General features: G+C 47.2%; 1 protein-coding gene across 1 annotated transcript in view; it reads left to right on the top strand.

The window, feature by feature from the left end:
• The first annotated feature begins 4,730 nt into the window (after positions 1 to 4,730).
• Positions 4,731 to 26,588, top strand: part of LOC144594091 (poliovirus receptor-like) — a 31,360-nt gene continuing 9,502 nt past the window's right edge. Inside the window, exons 1-4 of the mRNA XM_078400284.1 lie at positions 4,731 to 4,880; positions 5,918 to 6,265; positions 19,109 to 19,402; positions 23,058 to 23,175. Of these exons, the coding sequence (XP_078256410.1) occupies positions 4,793 to 4,880; positions 5,918 to 6,265; positions 19,109 to 19,402; positions 23,058 to 23,175 (848 nt within the window). The 5' untranslated portion in view covers positions 4,731 to 4,792. The remainder of the gene's footprint in view (positions 4,881 to 5,917; positions 6,266 to 19,108; positions 19,403 to 23,057; positions 23,176 to 26,588) is intronic.

Below are 26,588 nucleotides of genomic sequence, written 5' to 3'. Positions count from 1 at the left end.
GCGGCGGATCCCTACCTCGCTTTACTTGCATATAGGGCGACCCCACTGCAAAACGGGTACAGCCCTCCCCAACTCCTTATGGGGAGAAGGCTTCGCACTACGGTACCAACACTTCCAGCCCTGCTGAATCCTGCTCTTCCCGACAATGAAGTTGTTGCGTGGAAGGAAAAGGAGAAGAGAATCAGAGATGCACAACGGTACAACCTGCGGCATCGTGCACGGAGTCTGGACAGGCTCTTTCCCGGACAAGAAGTGTGGGTCACGGATCAAGGCGAAGCTGGAGCTGTGATCGGCAGCCACACCGCCCCCCGCTCTTACATCGTGGAGGGACCTCACAGGACGGTCAGGCGAAACCGTCGCCATCTAATTCCCATGAAACCCTTGCCGGACCAGAGTGGGGGTGGTATGAAAGAGCAACTCCCGGGCTGCATTCCAGAGCAGAGCTCAGCAGAGCCACCAAAAGAGAACATTCCAGAACTGCCATCCACTCCCAGAACCAGGTTTGGGAGAAGAGTGGTGAGACCAGATAGGTTGAACTATAAGTGAAAAAAAAAGGGAGTTTCTAAAGAAAAATGTTTTTCTAATTTAGTGAAAGAGGTAAAATCCTTTTCACTAAGACAATGTGTTTACATGTGCTTATGTTGAATTAATTTAGTTCAGATAGGAACAGACCTTCCAGCTAAAGAGGCAGAATAATCCTCTAAGGTCTGGTGAATCAACCGCAGTCTACCGATTGATTCTAGAAAGGGGAGATGTGGTGTTATTGCAATGTGCCTTTAAGACGACACAGGTCTATTGGTAGAGGGGTCATCAGAGGGCGACAGGGAGGAGCCCGGCGGAGCAGATGGCGGTTGAATAAACACTCGTGTAAAAACACAGTCGGACTCACTGTATCTTTTTAAAGAACACAACATAGACCTCTTTATTTCTAACTGCCGGCAGGTTGTCAACCGTCTCAACTTTCCCACTCCACTCACCTACTCTAACCTCACCCCTTCTGAATGTAAAGCCCTCCACTCAGTCTGCAGCAACCCCGACATTATAATCGAACCCGCCGACAAGGGAGGTGCCGTGGTAGTCTGGCGCGCTGACCTCTACCGGGCTGAGGCCAGACAACAACTCTCAGACACCTCCTCCTACTTATCCTTGGACCATGACCCCATAGATGAGCACCAGGCCTTGATCTCTTAGACCATATTTGGACCTCCAACCATGTTGTCCCCGAGCCCCGCACGGCGCAGTTTTACCTTCTCCCCAAAATCCATAAACTGCCCTGGCAGACCCATTGTTTCTGCCTGGTCCTGCCCCACTGAAATCATTTCCATGGACCTCAACTGCTATCTGTCCAAACCTTTCCACCTATGTTGAAGACACGTCACCTGCCCTTCGTCTTTAATGACTTGCGTTTTCCAGGCCCCCACTCCCTCATCTTTACTACGGAGGTTCAGTCACTCGACACCTTCATCTCCCACCAGGAAGGCCTTAAAGCCATTTGTTTCTTTCTTGACTGCAAAACCAGCCAATTCTGCTCTACCTGCACTCTCCATAGCTGATTTGGAAGTCCTCACATGACAACTTCTGCTTTGACTCCTGCCACTTCCAAATCAAATGCGTAGCTATGGGCACTCGCATGGGTGCCAGCTATACCTGCCTCTTTGTAGGGTACGTCGAACAATCCCTGTTCCAGGTGAAAACTGTCCCTGTCCCTGAACTCTACCTCCACTACATTGATGTCTGCATCGGTGCTACCTCCTGCACCCATGCAGAATTCATGGACTTCATTAACTTCACCACCAATTTTCATCCTGCACTCAAATTCACTTGGACCATCGCTGACACTTCCCACCCATTTCTTGATCTCACTGTCTTTATCACAGGAGACAGACTATCGACCTGACATCTATTACAAATGCACTGACTCCCATAGCTATCTAGACTACACGTCTTCCCACCCTGCTTCCTGTAAAGACTATCCCCTACTCCCAATTCCTCCGTCTATGCCGCATCTGCTCCCAGGATGAGGTGTTCCTTACCAGGATATCCGAGATGTCCTCATTCTTTAGGGATCAGGTGTTCCTCTCTCCCATCTTAGATGAGGCCCTCACATGTATCACCTCAATACCCGGCAGCTCCGTCCTTGCTCCCCCTCCCCGCAGTCACAACAGGGACAGAGTCCCCCAATTCCTTAACTTCCACCCATATCAGCCGTCGCATACAACACATAATCCGCAGACATTTTCCCCATCTCCAACGGGATCCCACCACTAGCCACATTTTCCCATCTCCACCCCTTTCCGCCTTCCGCAGAGACCATTCCCTCCGTAACTCCCTGGTTAACATCCCTTCCTCCCACACCACCCCTTCTCCAGCAACCGCAGAAGATGCAACACCTGTCTCTATACCTCCCCCCTCGACTCTGTCCACGGACCCCAACAGTCCTTTAAGGTTGGGCAGAGGTTCACTTGCACCTCCAACCTCATCTACTGTATCCATTGTTATCGGTATGGGCTCCTATATATTGTGGAGACCAAGCGCAGGCTCGGCGATCATTTCACTGAACACCTCCGCTCAGTCTGACTAAACCTATCTGTTCAAAATACTTTAATTCCCCCTCCCATTCCCAATCTGACCTTTCTGTCCTGGGCCTCCTCCACTGTCAGAGTGAGGCCCAGCACAAATTGGTGGAACAGCACCTCATATTTTGCTTGGGCAACTTACAACCCAGTGGCATGAACGTTAATTTCTTTCCTTTCAAGTAATTCCAACATTCCCTCTCTCTCTATCCTCTACCCTAGTCGGACTACTAGTTCCACTGTTCGCATCCTTGATCCTCTGTCTAACTGTTCCTTAAACAATGAGTTAGTCCCAGTCTCAACTACCTCTTCTGGCAGCTCATTCCATACACCCACCACCCTTTAGATACATAGAAAATAGGTGCAGGAGGTCATTCTTTGCGCCAGCACCGCCATTCATTGTGATCATGGCTGATCATCCACAATCAGTACCCCGTTCCTGCCCTCTCCCCATATCCCTTGATTGCACTAGCCCTAAGAGCTCGATCTAACTGTTTTTTGTATGCATCTAGTGCATCGGCCTCCACTGCCTTCTGAGGCAGAAAATTCCACAAATTCACAACTCTCTGGGTGAAAAAGTTTTCCTCATCTCAGTTCTAATTGGTCTACCCCTTACTCTTAAATTATGGCCCATGTTTCTGGACTCCCCCAACATCGGAAACATGTTTCCTGCATCTGGTGTGTCCAATCCCTTAATAATTTTATGTTTCCATAAGATTCCCTCTCATCCTTCTAAATTCCAATAAATTCAAGCCCAGTCATTCCATTCTTTCATCATATGACAGTCCCACCATTCCGGGAATTAACTTTGTGAACCCCTTCAATAGCAAGAATGTCTTTCCTCAAATTAGGAGACCAAAATTGCACACAATACTCCAGGTGTGGTCTCATCAGGGCCCTGTACAACTGCAGAAGGAAGTCGTTCCTCTTTGTTGACTGGGAAGGGGGTGATACATGGATAGGACAAGTTTGGAGGGATATAGACCAAGCGCAGGCAGGTGGGACTAGTGTAGCTGGGACATGTTGGCCGGTGTGGGCAAGTTGGGCCAAAGGGCCCGTTTCCACACTGTATCACTCTGTGACTCTATGACTAGTGTAGCTGGGACATTGGTGGTCGGTGTGGGCAAGTTGAGTTGAAGGGCCTGTTTCCACACTGTATCACTCTGTGACTCTATGACTAGTGTAGCTGGGACATTGGTGGTCGGTGTGGGCAAGTTGAGCTGAAGGGCCTGTTTCCACACTGTATCATTCTGTGACTCTATGATAACAATGAGCCATTATGGGCTCCACCCATCATTGGTCATCCTTCACCAGACCTGTTTTGTTCGGCCTTTTCTTACCTCCAGTCCCTTCCCTCTACTTTCAGTCTAAAGAATGGTCCTGACCCGAAACGTCACCCATCCTTTTTCTCCAGAGATACTACCTGTCCAGTTGAGTTACTCTAGCACTTTGTGTCTATCTTCGGTATAAACTAGCACCTGCTGTTCCTTTATACTCATTAGATAATTTCCAGATTTATTCCCAGACAACGGAGAAACAAAGACTGCCCTGAATATGCAGATCAAATACTCACTGGTCATAAGGTCAAGTGATGGGAGCAGAATTAGGCCATTCGCCCCATCAAACATTTCCACTGACTTGGCCTCCACAGCCGTCTGTGGCAAAGAATTCCACAGATTCACCACCCTCTGACTAAAGAAATTCCTCCTCATCTCCTTCCTTTAATTCTGAGGCTCGGACCTCTAATCCTGGATACTCCCACTAGTAGAAACATCGTCCCCACATCCACTCAATCCAAGCTTTTCACTATTCTGTATGTTTCAATGAGGTCCCCCGTCATTCTTCTAAACCCCATTGAGTACAGGCCTAGCCGACAGATCAATCTCTGTTTAACCCGCTTCCCTCATCTGTGTCGTCTGCGGAATCCCAGGAACAGTGCGTGTTGAATTCTGGAGCAAAAGAAGGAACTTAGCGGGTCAGGCTGCATCTGTGGAGGGAAGCCTTTTTCATTCTGATAGAGTAGTTGAGAGAACGCGGGGTGGGGGTGGGACAGAGCGGGGGGAAGTGATAGATGGAGGTCTGGCTGAGTGGGAGCGTCACTATCGTGGCTGCGCGCCAAAGACTGGTCATTCCACACTTGTGAACTGAAGCCTAACCACATGTAACTGAGATACAGCCGCCTCAGACAGAGTCTGATCTGCAAGACTTGCGTCGGCAGAATGGGACAATCGTTCTACTCAAATGCAGCGGCGGTCTGGAGAATGATTCTCTCATGCTTCATCGTGTTTCACCTCCCACATTTCACAGGTAGGATCAGAGAACCAGCCAGCGCCTCTGCTAACTTTAAAGTGTGAGTGGATGGAGATCTCATGAGTACTGCAGGCTCGTGTTTAATGGGGCAACGTCTTGCACGGCGAGGCGGAACACAATAAGTGGTAAAGTCATAGACACTTAGCCCTTCGGCCCAACTTGCCCACACCGACGATGTCGGGTATCGTCCCTTATCCATGTTCTCCGGAGATGCTGCCTCACCCGCTGTTACCCGCATAGAGCCATAGAGTAGTGTGGAAACAGGCCCTTCGGCCCAACTTGCCCACACCGACCATCATGCCCAGTCTACACGAGTCCCACCAGCCCGCGTTTGACCCATATCCCTCTACGCCTGTCCTACACTGTACCTGTCCAACTGTTTCTTAAGGTCCACCTGGTTAGATACCAACTAACTGATGTAATTGTTTGTGGGAGTCCAGAACCAGGGGCCCCAGCCTAAGAATAAAGGGGAGGCCATTTAAAACTGAGGTGACAAGAAACTTTTTCACCCAGAGAGTTGTGAATTTGTGGAATTCTCTGCCACAGAGGACAGTGGAGGCCAATTCACTGGATGGATTTAAGAGAGAGTTAGATAGAGCTCTAGGGGCTAGTGGAATCAAGGGATATGGGGAGAAGGTAGGCACGGGTTACTGATTGTGGATGATCAGCCATGATCACAATGAATGGCGGTGCTGGCTCGAAGGGCCGAATGGCCTCCTCCTGCACCTACTTTCTATGTTTGAATTGATGATAATTTATCTTTGTCTTCACTTTTATTCCACTTTGCTGCTGTAACACTGTAAATTCCCCGGTGTGGGACAAATAAAGGAATATATTATTTCACAAAATGCCGGAGTAACTCAGCAGGTCAGGCAGCATCTCAGGAGAGAAGGAATGGGTGACGTTTCGGGTCGAGACCCTTCTTCGGACTGATATATCATATTGTTTTCATGTTTCACCGACCGATGTTTCTAGAATTAGCACCCGCTGATTTCAGCAATCAATTAATTGAAAAACAAAACTATTTTCCGCAGTTCTGACAGCCCACGTCGTTAAAGTGGAGGGTTTTGTAACTGGAACCGCTGGGGACGAGATCAGGCTGCCGTGTTACTTGTCCCACAACGCGGGCAACCTCAAGTTGGTACAAGTCACCTGGCTGAAGCGAGCGGAGAAGGGCAACGTTAACCTGGCCGTTTTCAACCCACGGTTCGGCACCAGTTACCCCGCTGCCATCCACAGCGTGACGCTCACCAGCTCTACGGCTCAAAACTACACGTTGACCATCAAACCCTTACAACTGTCCGACCAAGGTCTTTACAGCTGCGAGCTGAACACTTTCCCCAGCGGCAAGCAGGAGTCCCAAACACGGGTGACGGTTCGGGGTAAGGAACGGCGTTACCGGAGCCGGGAGAAGGCAGGCATAGACATAGAAGCATAAAAACTTGGGTGCAGGAGGAGACCATTCGGCCCTTCGAGCCAGCACCGACATTCATTGTGATCATGGCTGATCATCCACAATTAGTGACCCGTGCCTGCCTTCTCCCCATATCCCTTGATTCAACTAGCCCCTAGAGCTCTATCTAACTATCTCTTAAATCCATCCAGTGATTTGGTTTCCACTGCCCTCTGTGGCAGAGAATTCCACCAATTCTCAACTCTGTGGGTGAAATAGTTTCTTCTCACCTCAGTTTTAAATGGTCTCCCCTTTATTCTTAGACTGTGTGGCCCCTGGTTCTGGACACCCCCAACATTGGGAACATTTTTCCTGCATCTAGCTTGTCCAGTCCTTTCATAATTATGTACGTCTCTATAAGATCCCCTCTCATCCTTCTAAACTCCAGTGAATACAAGCTTAGTCTTTCCAATCTTTCCTCATATGACAGTCCCGCCATCCCGGGGATTAACCTCGTGAACCTACGCTGCACTCCCTCAATAGCAAGAATATCCTTCCTGAAATTTGGAGACCAAAGCTGCACATAATAAAATTGGTCCATTAGAGAGTCAGAGTGGACAGCTATGTGCTGAGCCGGAAGAAATGGGGGAGATATTAAACAATTTCTTTTCTTCGGTATTCACCGAGGAGAAGGATATTGAATTATGTGAGGTAAGCGAAACAAGTAGAGTAGTGATGGAAATTATGAGGATTAAAGAAGAGGAGGTATGGACACTTTTGAAAAATATAAAAGTGGATAAGTCTCCAGGTCCTGATAGGATATTCCCTAGGACATTGAGGGAAGTTAGTGCAGAAATAGCAGGGGCTATGACGGAAATATTTCAAACGTCATTAGAAACGGGGATGGTGCCGGAAGATTGGCGCATTGCGCATGTTGTGCCTTTGTTTAAAACGGGTTCTAAAAATAAACCTAGCAATTATAGACCTGTTAGTTTGACGTCTGTGGTGGGAAAATGAATGGAAAAGATACTTAGGGACAATATATATAATTATTTGGATAAACAAGGCCTGATTAGAAACAGTCAACATGGATTTGTGCCTGGAAGGTCATGTTTGATTAATCTTCTTGAATTTTTTGAAGAGGTTACCAGGGAAATTGATAAGGGCAAGGCTGTGGATGTTGTCTATATGGACTTCAGTAAGGCATTTGACAAGGTTCCACATGGAAGGTTGATTAAGAAGGTTAAATCGTTGGGTATTAATAGTGAGGTTGCAAGATGGATTCAACAATGGCTGAATGGGAGATACCAGAGGGTAATGGTTGACAATTGTATGTCAGGTTGGAGGCCAGTGTCTAGTGGAGTACCCCAAGGATCTGTGTTGGGTCCACTGTTGTTTGTCATTTACATTAATGATCTGGATGATGATGTGGCAAATTGGATTAGTAAATATGCAGATGATACTAAGATAGGTGGTGTAGTTAGTAATGAAGTAGAGTTTCAAAGTCTACAGAGAGACTTGGGCCTTTTGGAAGGGTGGGCTGAAAGATGGCAGATGGAGTTTAATGCTGATAAGTGTGAGGTGCTGCATTTTGGTAGGACAAATCAAAATAGGACGTACAGGGTAAATGGTAGGGAATTGAGGAATGCAGTGGAACAGAGGGATCTGGGAATAACTGTGCATTGTTCCCTGAAGGTGGAATCTCATGTGGATAGGGTGGTGAAGAAGGCGTTTGGTATGCTTGCCTTTATAAATCAGAGCATCGAATATAGAAGTTGGGATGTAATGTTAAAATTGTACAGGGCATTGGTGAGGCCGAATCTGGAGTATGGTGTGCAGTTCTGGTCGCCAAATTATAGGAAGGATGTCGACAAAATGGAGAGGGTACAGAGGAGATTTACTAGAATGTTGCCTGGGTTTCAGCACTTGAGCTACAGAGAGAGGTTGAACAGGTTGGGTCTTTATTCTTTGGAGCGTAGAAGGTTGAGGGGGGACTTGATAGAGGTTTTTAAAAATTTTAAGAGGGACGGACAGAGTTGACGTGGGTAGGCTTTCCCCTTTGAGAGTGGGGAAGATTCCAACAAGGGGACATAGCTTCAGAATTGAGGGACAAAAGTTTAGGGGTAACATGAGGGGTAACTTCTTTACTCAGAGGGTGGTGGCTGTATGGAATGGGCTTCCGGTGGAAGTGGTGGAGGCAGGCTCGATTTTATTATTTAAGAGTAAATTGGATAGGTATATGGATGAGAGGGGATTAGAGGGTTATAGTCTGAGAGCAGGTAGATGAGACTAGATCAGAGAGAGTGGTCGGCGTGGACTGGTAGGGCCGAACGGGCCTGTTTCCGTGCTGTAGTTGTTATATGGTTATATGGTTATAATATTCCAGATGTGAACTTACCAGGGCCCTGTACAACTGCAGACATGGCTCACGGAACAGAGAGTGGGCTCCGGGCTTTCAGTTCTCCAAAACGACCTCGATTCTGGGAACTCAATTCGGGGAACTCAATGCAACATTCAAAACAACTTTGTTTCCAACACATATTGATGTGAACAGAAGAAGGGCTGGTGGGGGAAGAGAGAGTAGATCACAATATGTCAGATATGTCCATGGAAGCTATGGGAAGCCAGAGAAGAAAATGCAGGAGCTCCGGCTGAGGAAACGGAATCATGGTCAGACAATGTGGGATGCGGGGAGACTGGAGGGTGGCTAATGCTGTGCCTCTATTCAGAAAGGGCTACATGGAAAAGCCTGGCAAATGTGGACTAGTGAACCTGACATCTTGGTAGGCAAGTTGCTGGAGAAGATTCTGAGGGTTCAGGTATATTCGCATTGGGACTGATTAGAGATGGTCAGCATGGTTTTGTTTGGGGCACATGGTGTCTCACGAATCTGAGTTATTTTTGAAGTGGTAATGAAACTGCTTAGTAGGTCAAAGACGTCGACATTGTTTCGATGGACTTCAGGAAGGTTCTGCCTGGTGGGCTGCACTGGCTGGTTAGTTAGCATGGGATTCAGGAGAGCTAGCTGCCTGGATAGAGAATTGACATCATGGAAGTAAGCAGAGGGTACTGATAGAAGGTTGGTTTTCGATCTAGAGGTTGTTGTAAAAAAAACAAGAGTGTATTGATGTTTAATGTGGATAAATGTCAGATGTTACATTTTGAGAAGCCAAACCAAGGCAGGACCTTCACAGTCCTTAGGGAGGTTTGGCTTCTGAAAATGCAACAATATAGCACATGGTTTGGGGGTAAGGTACTGACGGATAGAAAATTGCTTGGCAGGAAACAAAGAGTGGGGATAAATGGGTCTTTTCAGAATGGCAGGCAGTAACTAGTGGGGTACCGCAAGCCTCGGTGATGGGACCAAAGCTATTTGCAATATACATTAATGACTTCGATGAAGGGATTAAAAGTCATATTAGCAAATTTGGGTGACTTGGACAGGTTGTGTGAGTGGGCGGATGCATGGCAGAAGCAGTTTAATGTGGATAAATGTGGGTTTATCCACTTTGGTGGCAAGAACAGGAAGGCAGATTATTATCTGAATGGTGTCAAGTTAGCAAAAGGGGACGTACAATGAGATCTGGGTGTCCTAGTGCATCAGTCACTGAAAGGAAGCATGCAGGTACAGCAGGCAGTGAAGAAAGCTAATGGAATGTTGTCCTTTATGACAAGAGGAGTTGAGTACAGGAACAAAGAGGTCCTTCTGCAGTTGTACAGGGCCCTAGTGAGACACACCTGGAGTACTGTGTGCAGTTTTGGTCTCCAAATTTGAGGAAGGATATTCTTGCTATTGAGGGCGTGCAGCGTTGGTTCACTAGGTTAATTACCGGAATGGCGGGACTGTCGTCTGTTGAAAGACTGGAGCATCTAGGCTACTACGCTCTGGAATTTAGAAGTGTAGGAAAATAACTGCAGATGCTGGTACAAATTGAAGGCATCACAAAATGCTGGAGTAACTCAGCGGGTCAGGCAGCATCTCTGGAGGGAAGGAATGGGTGACGTTTCAGGTCGAGACACTTCGTCAGACTGATGTCAGGGCGAGCGGGACAAAGAAAGGATATAGGTGGAGACAGGAAGACAGTGGGAGAACTGGGAAGGGGAGGGGAAGAGAGGGACAGAGGAGCTATCTAAAGTTAGAGAAGTCAATGTTCATACCATAGAAACATAGAAACATAGAAAATAGGTGTAGGAGTAGGCCATTCGGCCCTTCGAGCCTGCACCGCCATTCAATATGATCATGGCTGATCATTCAGCTCAGTAGCCTGTACCTGCCTTCTCTCCATACCCCCTGATCCCTTTAGCAAAAAGGGCCACATCTAACTCCCTCTTAAATATAGCCAATCAACTACCTTCTGTGGCAGAGAATTCCACAGACTCACCACTCTCTGTGTGAAGAAATGTTTTCTCATCACGGTCCTAAAAGACTTCCTCCTTATCCTTAAGCTGTGACCCCTGGTTCTGGACTCCCCCAACATCGGGAACAATCTTCCCGCATCTAGCCTCTCCAAACCCTTAAGAATTTTATATGTTTCTATAAGATCCCCCCTCAGTCTTCTAAATTCCAGCGAGTACAAGCCCAGTCTATCCAGTCTTTCCTCATATGTAAGTCCCGCCATCCCAGGGATCAATCTGGTGAACCTTCTCTGTACTCCCTCTAAGGCAAGAACGTCTTTCCTCAGGTTAGGAGACCAAAACTGCACACAATACTCCAGGTGCGGTCTCACCAAGGCCCTGTACAACTGCAGCAGAACCTCCCTGCTCCTAAACTCAAATCCTCTTGCTATGAATGCCAACATACCATTCGCTTTCTTCACTGCCTGCTGCACCTGCATGCTTGCTTTCAATGACTGGTGCACCATGACACCCAGGTCACGTTGCATCTCCCCTTCTCCCAATCGGTCACCATTCAGGTAATACTCTGCTTTCCTGTTCTTGCCGCCAAAGTGGATAACCTCACATTTATCCACATTATATTGCATCTGCCATGCATTTGCCCACTCGCCTAATCTATCCAAGTCACTCTGCAGCCTCCTAGCATCCTCCTCGCAGCTAACACTGCCACCCAGCTTCGTGTCATCCGCAAACTTAGAGATGTTGCATTCAATTCCCTCGTCCAAATCATTAATATACACTGTAAATAACTGGGGTCCCAGCACTGAGCCTTGCGGTACCCCACTAGTCACTGCCTGCCATTCCGAAAAGGACCCGTTTATTCCTACTCTTTGCTTCCTGTCCGCCAACCAATTTTCTATCCACCTCAACACTGAACCCTCAATACCGTGTGCTTTAAGTTTGTACACCAATCTCCTATGTGGGACCTTGTCGAAGGCCTTCTGAAAGTCCAGATATAACACATCAACTGGTTCTCCCTTATCCACTCTACTAGTTACATCCTCGAAAAATTCTATAAGATTCATCAGACATGATTTGCCTTTGGTAAATCCATGCTGACTTTGTCCGATGATATCACCACTTTCCAAATGTAATGCTATCACATCTTTAATAACTGACTCTAGCATTTTCCCCACTACCGATGTTAGGCTAACTGGTCTATAATTCCCCGTTTTCTCTCTCCCTCCCTTTTTAAAAAGTGGGGTTACATTAGCTACCCTCCAGTCCTCAGGGCTGTAAGGTGCCCAAGCGGAATATGAGGTGCTGTTCCTCCACTTTGCGGTGGGCCTCACTATGGCACTGGAGGAGGCCCATGACAGAAAGGTCAGACTGCGAGTGGGAGGGGGAGTTGAAGTGCTGAGCTATAAGGAAATCAGGTTGGTTAAGGCGGACTGAGCGAAGGTGTTGAGCGACACGATCGCCGAGCCTACGTTTAACAATAGACAATAGGTGCAGGAGCAGGCCCTTCGAGCCAGCACCACCATTCAATGTGATCATGGCTGATTGTTCTCAATCAGTACCCTGTTCCTGCCTTCTCCACGTACCCCCTGACTCCGCTATCCTAAAGAGCTCTATCTAGCTCTCTCTTGAATGCATTCAGAGAATTGGCCTCTGAGGCAGAGAATTCCACAGATTTACAACTCTGACTGAAAACGTTTTTCCTCATCTCCGTTCTAAATGGCCTACCCCTTAATCTTAAACAGTGGCCCCTGCTTCTGGACTCCCCCAACATTGGGAACATGTTTCCTGCCTCTAACGCGTCCAAACCCTTAATAATCTTATATGTTTTGATAAGATCCCCTCTCATCCTTTAAAATACCAGTGTATACAAGCCTAGCTGCTCCAGTCTTTCAACATATAACACTCCCGCCATTCCGGGAATTAACCTAGTAAACCTGAGCTGCAAGCCCTCCATAGCAAGAATATCCTTCCTCAAATTTGGAGACCAAAACTCCACACAGTACTCCAGGTGTGATCTCACCAGGGCCCTGTACAACTGCAGAAGGACCTCTTTGCTCCTATACTCAACTCCTCTTGTTATGAAGGCCAACATTCCATTGGCTTTCTTCACTGCCTGCTGTACCTACATACTTCCTTTCAGTGACTGACGCACTAGGACACCCAGATCTCGTTGTACGTCCCCTTTTCCTAACTTGACACCATTCAGATAATAATCTGCCTCCCTATTCTTACCACCAAAGTGGATAACCTCACACTTATCCACATTAAACTGCATCTGCCATGCATCCGCCCACTCACACAACCTGTCCAAGTCACCCTGCAACCTCATAGCATCTTCCTCACAGTTCACACTACCACCCAGCTTTGTAAAATCTGCAAATTTGCTAATGGTACTCTTAATCCTTTCATCCAAGTTATTAATGTACATTGTAAATAGCTGTGGTCCCATCACCGAGCCTTGCGGAACCCCACTAGTCACTGCCTGCCATTCTTAAAGGGACCCATTTATCCCCACTCTTTGCTTTCTGTCTGCCAAACAATTTTCTATCCATGTCAGTACCATGTCAGTGAGGAAGATGCTATGAGGTTGCAGGGTGACTTAGACAGGTTGTGTGAGTGGGCGGATGCATGGCAGATGCAGTTTAATATGGATAAGTGTGAGGTTATCCACTTTGGTGGTAAGAATAGGAAGGCAGAGTATTATCTGAATGGTGTCAAGTTAGGAACAGGGGACGTACAACGAGATGTGGGTGTCCTAGTGCATCAGTCACTGAAAGGAAGCATGCAGGTACAGCAGGCAGTGAAGAAAGCCAATGGAATGTTGGCCTTCATAACAAGAGGAGTTGAGTATAGTAGCAAAGAGGTCCTTCTGCAGTTGTACAGGGTCCTAGTGAGACCGCACCTGGAGTACTGTGTGCAGTTTTGGTCTCCAAATTTGTGGAAGGATATTCTTGCTATTGAGGGCGTGCAGCCTAAGTTTACTAGGTTAATTCCCGGAATGGCGGGACTGTCATATGTTGAAAGACTGGAGCGACTAGGCTTGTATACACTGGAAATTAGAAGGATGAGAGGAGATCTTATAGAAACGTATAAGATCATTAAGGGGTTGGACATGTTAGAGGCAGGAAACATGTTCCCAATGTTGGGGGAGTCCAGAACAAGGGGCCACAGTTTAAGAATAAGGGGTTTAGAACTGAGATGAGGAAAAACCTTTTCAGTCAGAGAGTTGTGAATCTGTGGAATTCTCTGCCTCAGAAGGCAGTGGAGGCCAATTCTCTGAATGCATTCAAGAGAGAGCTAGATAGAGCTCTTAAGGATAGCTGAGTCAGGGGGTATGGGGAGAAGGCAGGAACGGGGTACTGATTGAGAATGATCAGCCATGATCACATTGAATGGCGGTGCTGGCTCAAAGGGCCGAATGGCCTCCTCCTGCACCGATTGCCTATTGTCTATAGTACCCTACCCCCAATACCATGTGCTCTAATTTTGCCCACTAATCTGCTATGTGGGACCTTGTCGAAGGCTTTCTGAAAGTCGAGGTACACCACATCCTCCGGCTCTCCCCTGTCAATTTTCCTAGTTACATCCTCAAAAAATTCCAGAAGATTAGTCAAGCATGATTTCCCCTTCGTAAATCCATGCTGACTCGGAATGATCCTGTTACTGCTATCCAAATGCTCCGCAGTTTTGTCTTTTATAATTGACTCCAGCATCTTCCCCACCACCGATGTCAGACTAACTGGTCTATAATTTCCTGTTTTCTCTCTCCCTCCTTTCTTAAAAAGTGGGATAACATTAGCTACCCTCCAATCCATAGGAACTGATCCTGAATCTATAGAACATTGGAAAATAATCACCAATGCGTCCACAATTTCTAGAGCCACCTCCTTAAGTACCCTGGGACGCAGACCATCAGGCCCTGGGGATTTATCAGCCTTCAGTCCCATCAGTCTACCCAACACCATTTCCTGCCTAATGTGAATCTCCTTCAGTTCCTCCGTCACCCTAGGATCTCCGGCCACTAGAACATCTGGGAGATTGTTTGTATCTTCCTTAGTGAAAACAGTTCCCAAGTATCGGTTCAACTCGTCTGCCATTTCCTTGTTCCCCATAATAAATTCCCCTGCTTCTATCTTCAAGGGACCCACATTTGCCTTGACTATTTTTTTCCTCTTTACATACCTAAAAAAGCTTTTACTATCCTCCTTTATATTATTGGCTAGTTTACCCTCGTACCTCATCTTTTCTCCTCGTATTCCCTTTTTAGTTATCTTCTGTTGCTCTTTAAAAAACTCCCAATCCTCTGGCTTCCCACTCTTCTTTGCTATGTTATACTTCTTCCCTTTTATTTTTATGTTGTCCTTGACTGCCCTTGTCAGCCACAGGTGCCTCTTACTCCCCTTAGAATCTTTCCTCCTCTTTGGGATAAATTGATCCCGCCACTTCTGCATTGTTCCCAGGAATACCTGCCATTGCTGTTCCACCCTCTTCCCTGCTAGAGCCTCCTTCCAGTCAAATCTGGCCAGCTCCTGCCTCATGCCTCTGTAATCCCCTTTGCTATACTATAATACTGACACTTCCGATTTTCCCTTCTCCCTCTCAATTTGTAGAGTAAAACTTATCATATTGTGATCACTCCATCCTAATGGCTCTTTTACCTTGAGTTCCCTTATCAGATCAGGTTCATTACACAACACTAAATCCAGAATTGCCTTCTCCCTAGTAGGCTCCAGTACAAGTTGTTCTAAGAATCCATCTCGGAGGCACTCCACAAACTCCCTTTCCTGGGGTCCATTACCAACCTGATTTTCCCAGTCTACCTGCATGTTGAAATCTCCCATAACCACTGTAGCATTACATTTGCGACATGCCAATTTTAGCTCTTGATTCAACTTGCACCCTATGTCGAGGCTACTGTTTGGGGGCCTGTAGATAACTCCCATTAGGGTCCTTTTACCCTTACAATTCCTAATTTCTATCCAGACTGATTCGACATCTCCTGATTCTATGTCACCCCTTGCAAGGGAGTGAATATCATTCCTTACCAACAGAGCGACCCCACCCCCTCTGCCCACCTGTCTGTTTTTTCTGTACGTTGTGTACCTCTGAATATTCAGTTCCCAGCCCTGGTCCTCTTGTAGCCATGTCTCTGTGATTCCCACAACATCATACTTGCCAATGTCTAACTGAGCCTCAAGCTCATCCACTTTATTTTTTATTCTTTGCGCATTTAAATACAACACTTTAACTTCGGTATTTACCTCCCCTCTCACACCGGTCACAATTGGCCCTGACCTTACTCTCTTATCCCTTCTAGAACTTCCCTTCCCATTTATTCGAGAGTCCTTTGCAATGTCTCCTGTATTCGCTTCCCCTTTAACTCCATCTTCATATTCCCAATTTATCAACCCCTTCCCCCCACTACTTAGTTTAAAGCCACATGTGTAACACTAGCAAACCTGCCTGCCAGAATGTTGGTCCCGCTGTTGTTAAGGTGTAACCCATCCCTTTTGTACAGGTCACCCCTACCCCAGACGAGATCCCAGTAGTCTAGAAATCTAAATCCCTGCTCCCTGCACCAGCCCCTCAGCCATACATTCATCTCCCCGATCTCTCTGTCCCTGCCCTCACCAGCACGAGGTACAGGTAGCAGTCAAGAGACAACCACCTTCCACGTCCTACTTCTCAGTCTTCTTCCTAACTCTTTAAACTCACGTTGCAGTATCTTCCTCTTCCTCCCGACGTCGTTCATGCCCACGTGCACAACTACTTCCGGTTGATCACCTTCCCTCGCTAGGATGTTCTGAAGCCGGTCCGTGATGCCTTGAACCCTGGCACTAGGGAGGCAACAGACCATCCTCGAGTCCCGCCTGCTGCCACAGAATCTACTGTCCGTACCTCGGACAATGGAGTCACCCACTACTATGGCTCTTCCTGACTTCAGTCTCTCCGGTCGAGTTTCCTTGCCTGGGTTAGATCTGCCAACTCGTCCGCCGCTTGGACTGGAAGCTTCTTCTGCTCCGACAGCTCCCAAGAGGGTGTACCTGTTTGTAATAGCCACCGCATGATTGGCTGCTCTGTTAGGTTAGATCGCATGGGATCCAAGGAGTGATAGCTGAATGGAAAGAAAATTGGTTTTGTGGAAGGTTGCTTCTCAGACTGGAGGCCTGTGACTAGTGGTGTGCCTCTGGGTACGGTGCTGGGCCCGTTACTGTTTGTCTTTTATATCAATGATTTAGATGAGAACATACAGAGCAAGGTTAGCAAGTTTGCTCATGATTCAACAGTGGGCAGTTTTGCAGATAGTGAAAATTGTTCTGAAAAATTGCAGCAGGATCTTGATCGATTGGCCTGGTGGGCTGAGGAATGGTTGGTGGAATTTAACACAGAGAAATGTGAGGTGTTGCATTTTGGGAAGCCTAACATGGGCAGTGAATGGTTGGGCTCTGGGGAGTGTTGTAGAGCAGAGGGATCTAGGAGTGCATGTGCATGGTTCCTTGAAAGTAGTGTTGCAGCTAGATAGGGTGGTCAAAAAACCATTTTGGCACATTTGCCTTCATTAGTCAGAGTATTGAGTATTGAAGTTGGGAGGTTATGTTGCAGTTGTATAAGATGTTGGTGAGGCCACATTTAGAGTATAGTGTTAAGTTCTATGAGGATGTTGCCAGGACTAGAGGGTCTGAGCTATAGGGAGAGGTTCAGTAGGCTGGGTCTCTCTGCCTTCGAGCACAGGAGGGTGAGGGGTGATCGTAAAGCAGTGTAAAACATCATGAGAGGAATGGATCGGGTAGATGCACAGTTTCTTGCCCAGAGTAGATGAATCGAGGACCAGAGGACATAGGTTCAAGGTGAGGGGGAAAAGATTTAATAGGAATCTGAGGGGTAACATTTTCACACAAAGGGTGGTGGGTGTATGGAACAAGCTGCCAGAGGAAGAAGTTGAGGCTGGGACTACCCCAACGTTTAAGAAACAGTTAGGGCAGGCACATGGATAGGGCAGGCGCATGGATAGGGCAGGCACATGGATTGGGCAGGCACATGGATAGGGCAGGCACATGGATAGGGCAGGCACATGGATAGGGCAGGCACATGGATAGGGCAGGTTTGGAGGAATATGGACCTAACGCATGCAGGTGGGACTAGTGTAGCTCGGACATGTTGGCCGGTGTGGGCAAGGGGGAAGGGGGGTGTAGATAAGTGTGGATAGTCACAAAGGCTGGAGGTTAAAGTGGATCACTGGTAGCATTTGACAAGAAACGGACGTTGGGAGTGAAACATTGAATGAGAGAGAGGTGATGTAAAGAAGGCCAACCTTCCCCTCGCCTCTTTGCACCAACGATCTTCACAGGGAACTAAGCCCTTGCACTCCTCAACCCCTCCGCTCTACGGCACTCCCCAGGGCCCTGCCCCATGCTCTCTTTTCTAGCCTTCTCGCCTCTACTCCAACAGTCTGAAGAAGGGTCTAGATCCCAAATGTCGTCTGTCCATTTCCCTCCTCAGATGCTGACCGAACCCAATGTCCCTCCAGCAGTCTGATGTTTGCTTATGGATCCAGCATCTGTTGTCTCTTTTGCCTCCTGTTATAATTCTGTGTTGTCGCCGCTCCGTTCCTGTTCTCAGGAAAGTGCGATTGTCTCTGTCGAATTGTTGTGTTTCTCCCTGTTTGCTCCAGGTTCCTCCCAAAGCCCACAGAGCTACTTGTTGCTCAGTTACTTGGCGATTGTGCTAACCGGGTGACGGGGGAATGGAGGTAGAGGCGGGGGTGCGTTGGTGGGGTGTGGGTGGGTGCGACTGCTGTGGATGGTTGTCCAGAGGCCCTGCTGTGATATTCTATCGATGCTGTCCACATCGGGCTTGTATAAACGCACAGACCGCTGCCCTTCATTATCCATCTGTTAACTGGAAGGGAACTTTACAAATTGGCGATGCCACTGTGGATTGGTTGGGTTGACGAAATGTTGCGGAAAATGCAAGTACTGTATTGCGCATGCAAACCAGTGCAACTCTTTTCCTCAACCTCGTCAGCGTTCAAGCTCATGAGCATTTACATAGAACATAGACAAGTACAGGTATAGGTACTGGCCCTTCGGCCCTCAATGTCTATGCCGAACATGATGCCAAGACCAACTCGTATCTGCCTGCATATAATCACATCCTGCACTTCTCACTAATCCATGTGCCTATCCAAAAGGCTCTTCAACCCACTATCGCATCACCCACCCTCAGCAGCACGATCCACGCACTTGCTATCGTCTGCATTAAAAAATATTGCCCGGACATCTCTTTAAAATTTTCCTTTCTCACCTGAAAGCGATGCCATCTTGTCTTTGATATTTCCACACTGGGACAAGGGATAAACACAACTGCACAGGTGGAAGATTCACAAAGATGCTCTGAAGTGAAGCGGATAATTAACATGATCGTGGCAGAGTGGGGTGGAAGTGTTCAGTTACTCACGACCATTCTTCTGTCCTAGCGAGGCCTTTGGCTGAGGCGATCTCGGTCCCGGTGGACACCTCGTTGTCAGAAGTACCCGTCGCCAACTGTACAGCGGCCCGTGGCAAACCGGCGGCACAGGTCGCATGGATTGGGAGAAATGCAGGAAGCGTCACTGTCACTGAGACTCAACATGCGGATGGGACAGTGACTGTTGTCAGCCAATACAGACTGAGGCCCACCAGTGTGGACGATGGGAAGAATGTAACCTGCATCATTATGCACAAAACCTTCACGGATGTGGTGAACCTGACTGTGACATTATCTGTTCGGTGTAAGTCTTGTCGAATTACATAGTGCGAAATATACCATGAAACAACTCTTTGAGAACAGAACAGTTGAAGTTAGGCTCACGGGACGGGATCACCTACAGAAATGGCCGGAATTGGCAGCTGGAGTTTAGTCTGAGCAAGTGCACTTTGGGAGGTCAGACGTAAGGGAAAGAAAAAATCCCTTCAAACTACAACATCTATACAAAATACTGTGTTGTTAAACCAGTCTCCTCTGCCTGCACGTGATCCATATCCCTCCATCCCCTGTACTTTCATGTGCCGATCTAAAAGCCTCTTACACCACTATCGCATCTGCCTCCGCCACCAGTCCTGGCGATGCGTTCCATGTCCCACATCTCATTTAAACGTTGTCCCTCTTACATTAAAGTTTACATTAAGTCTTTGACTTTTCCATTCTAAGACAAAGGTTCGGACTGTCTATCTATTCCACTCGTGATTTGATGTCTGGTCTCCTTTCAATCTCCTGGGTTCCAGAGAAAACAATGCAAGTTTGTCCAATCTCTCTCTGAAGCCAATACCCACGAATCCAGGCATCATTCAGGTAAACGTCCTCTGCACTGCCTCCACACCCTTCCTGCAATGTAATTTGATCTCATAATTTGAGGAAGGACGTCCTTGCTATTGAGGCAGTGCAGCGTAGGCTCGCCAGGTTAATCCCCGGGATGGCGGGACTGTCATATGAAGAAAGATTGAAAAGACTGGGCTTGGATTCACTGGAGTTTAGAAGGATGAGAGGGGATCTTATAGAGATGTATAAAATTATAAAAGGGCTGGACAAGCCAGATGCAGGAAAAATGTTCCCAATGTTGGGGGAGTCCAGAACCAGGGGCCACAGTCTAAGAATAAAGGGGAGGCCATTTAAATAGAAAACCTATTTTCTATGTTTCCAAGTTTCTATGTAATGAGGCGACCAGCACTCCACGTCCTACCTCAAATGCGGCCAAAGCAAGTCCTATAAAGGTGCATCGTGACTTCCCGACTTCCTGACTCTTCTCCCCAATGCCCCATTGTTTATTCCTTGTGCATGAGAGAAGCGTAATGCCTAGTTACGCCGCTTGCATGGCGCACCAGGGAACGTTCATTGTCAATGAAACTTTCTCAAAAACCTTTCATCCAGTCAGTACATTAGAAGTGTTGACGGAGGCCAGGACTTCTTGAGCCAGGGGAAACAGTGGGAGGACGTCAGAAGGAGAAGGTCCCATATGTCGCCGGCCCACGTTGCCCGTGCCGAACCTAATGCACAGCACTGGCCCACGTTGCCCGTGCCGAACCTAATGCCCACTTAAACTGAAGATTGACACAAAATGCTGGAGTAACTCAGCGGGTCAGGCAGCATCTCTGGAGAGAAGGAATGGGTGACGTTTCGGTTCGAGACCCTTCTACCCTTCGAGACCCTTCTACCTTCGAATTAAAACAGCATTTGCAGTTTTTCCCCTATATTTCTTACTCAAACTTATCTCATCTGCCTGTACATGATCCATACCTCTCCATTCCCTGCACTTCCATGTGCTTTTCTAAAAGCTTCTTAAACGGCACTATGGTATCTGCCTCCACTACCACCACCCCTGGCAGCGCGTTCCAGATCCCCCACCCCGAGTGTAAAAAATACTTGCCCGGCATTAACATCTCCACTAAGCTGCTCCCCCCCCCCCCCCCCCCCCCCCCCCCAAAGTCCAAAATCCAAGTCTGTCCAACCTTTCTCTCCCTGTTGCTGAAACCCTCTAGTCCAGGCATGACTGCCGATAGCGCCTAGCCCCTCCCTTCCCTTCACATCCAGGGACATTTTCGTCGAAGTCGGCCACCTTAATGGGTTTCAAACATTCGTCTGAAGATATCTATTCATGTCCCTCAAATGAGATCTTGGGTAAAATGTCAGTTTCTTCTCCCTAGTCGCAGGAATCAACATGGGGAACTTTCTCTGTCCCTAGTCTACTTGCCGCCGGTCGGCACTTCAGACCAAAACTCCGCGCAGAGTTTTATGAATGGGTGAGCTCTATTACGCATCCCGCCAACTGCCTGCGTTACCCACACGCGAGTCCTACGGGCATCCTGATATCATGGGGCGTCAACACCAATAACCGCTTTCTTTCGCTGTTTACAAAATTCAATACCTGTCACCTGACCCCACACACTGCCACTTTCTGCGCGTAACATGACCATATCCCCATGAAACATATCTGCATACCACCAGCGAACGTCGCCAGAACTGCTGATAGAGATTAAATATCAGCTCCCACCTCCCATGTGCTCTCCCGGACTCAACGATAAACTGGCGCGTTTCTCACCACCCACGCTTCCACAACCCAGGCCAGTGGATTATCGCCATACAGTGGAGCAGAATCCTGGTTCAACCCTCTGTTTCCGGCCCAATATAATTGTCATATTCCGTCCACGACTGACAAGATTTACGAGGATGTTGCCAGGACTTGAGGGCCCGAGCAAATAGCACTTTATTCCTTGAAGCGCAAAAGTCTAAGCAGTGATCTTATAGAGGTGTATAAAACCACGAGAGGAATAGATCGGGAAGATGCACAGAGTCTGTTGTCCAGAGTAGGGGAATCGAGAATCAGAGGACATAGGTTCAAGGTGAGAGCGGGAAGATTTAATAGGAACCTGTGGGGCAACGTTTTTCACACAGAGGATTGTGGGTGTATGTAATGAGCTGCCGGGGGAGATAGTTGAGGCTGGGACATAGAAACATAGAAAATAAGTGCAGGAGGAGTCCATTTGGCCCTTCGAGCCAGCACCGCCATTCATTGTGATCATGGCTGATCATCCACAATCAGTAACCTGTGCCTCCTTTCTCCCCATATCCCTTGATTCAACTAGCCCCTAGAGCTCTATCTAACTCTCTTTTAAATTCATCCAGTGAATTTACCTCCACTGCCCTCTGTGGTAGAGAATTCCACAAATTCACAACTCTCTGGGTGAAAAGGTTTTTTCTCACCTCAGTTTTAAATGATCTCCCCTTTATTCTTAGACTGTGGCCCCTGGTTCTGGACTCTCCCAACATTGGGAACATTGTTCCTGCATCTAGCTTGTCTAGTCCTTTTATAATTTTATACGTCTCTACAAGATCCCCTCTCATCCTTCTAAACTCCAGTGAATACAAGCCCAGTCTTTCCAATCTTTCCTCATATGACAGTCCCTCCATCCCAGGGATTAACCTCGTGAACCTACGCTGCACTGCCTCAATAGCAAGGACGTCCTTCCTCAAATTGGGAGACCAAAACTGCACACAATACTCCAGATGTGGTCTCACCAAGATGCTATTGCACCAATTAAGAAACATTTGGAGATACATGGATAGGACAAGTTTAGAGAGATACGGGGCAAGCGGATAAATGGGACGAGCTGAGGAAGGAACCTTGGTCGGCATAGATGTCCTCTCTCCGCGCTGTACAACTTTATGACTCTGTGGCTTTTATCTTTCTCTTCACAGCGAGTTTCAATATTCCCTTTCTTGTTGCCGCTTGCTTTATAAACAAACTATAATTCTCGTGGGCAGTTTTTTTTCTGACTGAATGAACATTTCACTTATCTACCAATACTTGCTGTATTTTGCATTTTATAATTTGTTTCAAATGGGCAGCACCTACTTCTCTTCGTTAACTCCTTTTGTGGTTTTATTATCAGACCCACCAGAAGTGACAATTGCCGGATATGATGGGAATTGGTACGTCGGCAGTTCCGGACATCGCTTAGTCTGCCTTGCCAGGGCCACCCCTCCCGTTACCAGCTACCGCTGGACATTGTAGGTGACTCGACTTTGTTCCACCAACTAATCTGTACAATTACACACCTGCACCAAGATGATAATGTACCGTAAAACATCAACGGGAACACATTTAACCATTCATCAATACGGAACAAAACGTTTACAGAAAGCGGAATTTTAAATTGTTTTTCTCCTCTTTCACTTTCGCTCTTTCCTCCTATTCTTTTGTAAACTATTCTCGTTCTATATCTTAATCAGTTCCCAAAGATATACCAATTGGCTCGTTCCCGGGAGGTGGGGAGCTACCTGTAGTTAGCCAGTGATCTGGAGAGCGTGCACTGACAGACGACCGTTCGCAGAGTCCACAGCTGCAACGAGTGATTGGGCGTCTGTATTTATAGCAAACCATTCACAGTCTGGAATTACAGGGAGTCGTTCTGAAAGCCTGCAGTTACAGGTAGCCATTCGGAGAGCCTGTGTGCAGGTCAGTAATTACAGCAGCAATGTGGAGCGCCTGCAGCGAGAGCCAGCGATCCAGACAGTCTGGGTCACCGACAGCTATTTGGAGGATGTGCGATTTGTTGTCCTCAAGTCAGATAGCTGGATGCATGTTTTGTAAGCATCATTTGTACGTACGTTTAATCTCTGCACTGGTACAATGTTTACCTGGAGTTGTGGCATGCTACACTGAAGCACACAGAGTGCTGGAGTAACTCAGCGGGTCAGGCAGCATCTGTGGAGAACATGTAGAGTTTTACTCTACAAATTGAGAGGGAGAAGGGAAAATCGGAAGTGTCAGTATTACAGTACAGCAAAGGGGATTACAGAGGCATGAGGCAGGAGCTGGCCAGAATTGACTGGAAGGAGGCCCTAGCAGGGAAGACGGTGGAACAACAATGGCAGGTATTCCTGGGAATAATGCAGAAGTTGCAGGATCAATTTATCCCAAAGAGGCGGAAAGATTCCAAGGGGAGTAAGAGGCACCCGTGGCTGACAAGGGCAGTCAAGGACAGCATAAATATAAAAGAGAAGAAGTACAACAAAGCAAAGAACAGTAGGAAGCCAGAGGATTGGGACTCTTTTAAAGAGCAACAAAAGATGACTAAGAAGGCAATACGGGGAGAAAAGATGAGGTTCGAGGGTAAACTAACCAATAATATAAAGGAGGATAGTAAAAGCTTTTATAGGTATGTAAAGAGGAAAAAAATAGTCAAGGCAAATGTGGGTCCCTTGAAGACAGAAGCAGGGGAATTTATTATGGGGAACAAGGAAATGGCAGACGAGGTGAACCGGTACTTTAGATCTTTCTTCACTAAGGAATATACAAGCAATCTCCCAAATGTTCTAGTGGCCAGAGATCCTAGGGTGACGGAGGAAATCCACATTAGGCAGGAAATGGTGTTGGGTAGACTGATGGGACTGAAGGCTGATAAATCCCCAGGGCCTGATGGTCTGCATCCCAGAGCACTTAAGGAGGTGGCGCTAGAAATTGTGGACGCATTGGTGATTATTTTCCAATGTTCTATAGATTCAGGATCAGTTCCTTTGGATTGGAGGGTAGCTAATGTTGTCCCACTTTTTAAGAAAGGAGGGAGAGAGAAAACGGGAAATTATAGACCTGTTAGTCTTACATCATTGGTGTGGAAGATGCTGGAGTCAATTATAAAAGACGAAATTGCGGAGCATTTGGATAGTAGTAACAGGATCGTTCCGAGTCAGCATGGATTTACGAAGGGGAAATCATGCTTGACTAATCTTCTGGAATTCTTTGAGGATGTAACTAGGAAAATTGACAGGGGAGAGCCGGTGGATGTGGTGTACCTTGACTTTCAGAAAGCCTTCGACAAGGTTCCACATAGCAGATTAGTGGGCAAAAGTAAAGCACATGGTATTGGGGGTAGGGTAGTGACATGGATAGAAAATTGATTGGCAGACAGAAAGCAAAGAGTGGGGATAAATGGGTCCCTTTCAGAATGGCAGGCAGTGACTAGTGGGGTACCGCTGGGACTGCAGCTATTTATAATGTACATTAATGACAATGTCTGAGCTGACCATCTTGCCAAGTTTTATGCATTAACTCCACATTCCTGCATTCCCTACATATCCATGTGCCTATCCAAAAGACTCTTAAATGCCACTATCGTATGTGCCTCCACCACTACCCCAAGCAACGCTTTCCAGACACTTGCCACACTCTGCGTTTATATATTTAAAAATCTTTGCCCATTTCACCTTTAACTTGTGCCCTCTGGTATTGATTATTCCATCCTAGGAAAAAGGTAATGACTGACTAGTCTACCTATGCCTCTCATAATTTTATATACTTCTATCGGCACTCCCCCTTCTGTGTTCCAGAGAAAACAATCCAAGCCTGTCCAACATCTGAACTTGTGGGGATGCAATATCCTGGCAGGCAGGTTCAATAGTGCTACACGGGTGGGTGTAAATTAGATTGGCAGGGGTGGGTCACCTCTCACCTGCCACAGTGCTACATAGGAATGCACCTCTGCCAATCTAGTTTATGTAAGGTGATGAAAGGAAGTTCAGTGGACAGAATAGGCAAGGTATTGACAGGGAGCGAGGGAGGAGTGTTGGTTTAAATTGCACACATTTTAATGCGAGAGGGCTGATGGGTAAGGCAGATGAACATGGGCTTGGAAAAGTACTTGCGTCTGGGATGTTGTAGCCATTACAGAAACCTGGTTAAGAGAGGAATGGGATTGGCACCTTAATGGGGATTTAAGGAATACTGGCAGCTGGAATTATTTGAAGAAGTAAAGAGTAGGACAGACAAATGAGAGTCAGAGGATGTTGTTTACCTAGGTTTTCAGAAAGTCTTTGATAAGGTGCCACATGTGAGGCCGCAAAGGAAGATAAAGCCCAAGGTGTGAAAGGGCAGGTACTAGCATGGACAACAGGTTGGATGGATGGCAGCAGGCAAAGAGTGGCATTAAATAGGGCTTTTTCTGGTTGGCTACCAGTGACTAGCGGAGTTCTGTAAGGGTCGAGGTGGGGCCGCTACTCTTCACATTGTATATTAATGATTTGGACGAGGGGATTGAAGGTTTTGTGGTTACGTTTGTGGAAGGTGCACAAAGAGTGGGGATAAATGGGTCCCTTTCAGAATGGCAGGCAGTAACTAGTGGGGTACCACAAGGCTCGGTGCTGGGACCGCAGCTATTTACAATATACATTAATGACTTGGATGAAGGGATTAAAAGTACCATTAGCAAATTTGCAGATGATACAAAGCCGGGTGGTAGTGTGAACTGTGAGGAAGATGCTATGAGGTTGCAGGGTGACTTGGACAGGTTGTGTGAGTGGGCAGATGCATGGCAGGTGCAGTTTGATGTAGGTAAGTGTGAGGTTATCCACTTTGGTGATAAGAATAGGAAGGTAGAGTATTATTTGAATGGTGTCAAGTTAGGAAAAGGGGACGTACAACGAGA

This window comes from Rhinoraja longicauda, chromosome 5 (genome assembly GCF_053455715.1).
Source record: "Rhinoraja longicauda isolate Sanriku21f chromosome 5, sRhiLon1.1, whole genome shotgun sequence".
In the NCBI taxonomy this organism is placed as follows: Eukaryota; Metazoa; Chordata; class Chondrichthyes; order Rajiformes; family Arhynchobatidae; genus Rhinoraja; species Rhinoraja longicauda.
This window is presented reverse-complemented; position numbering and strand designations above follow the sequence as displayed.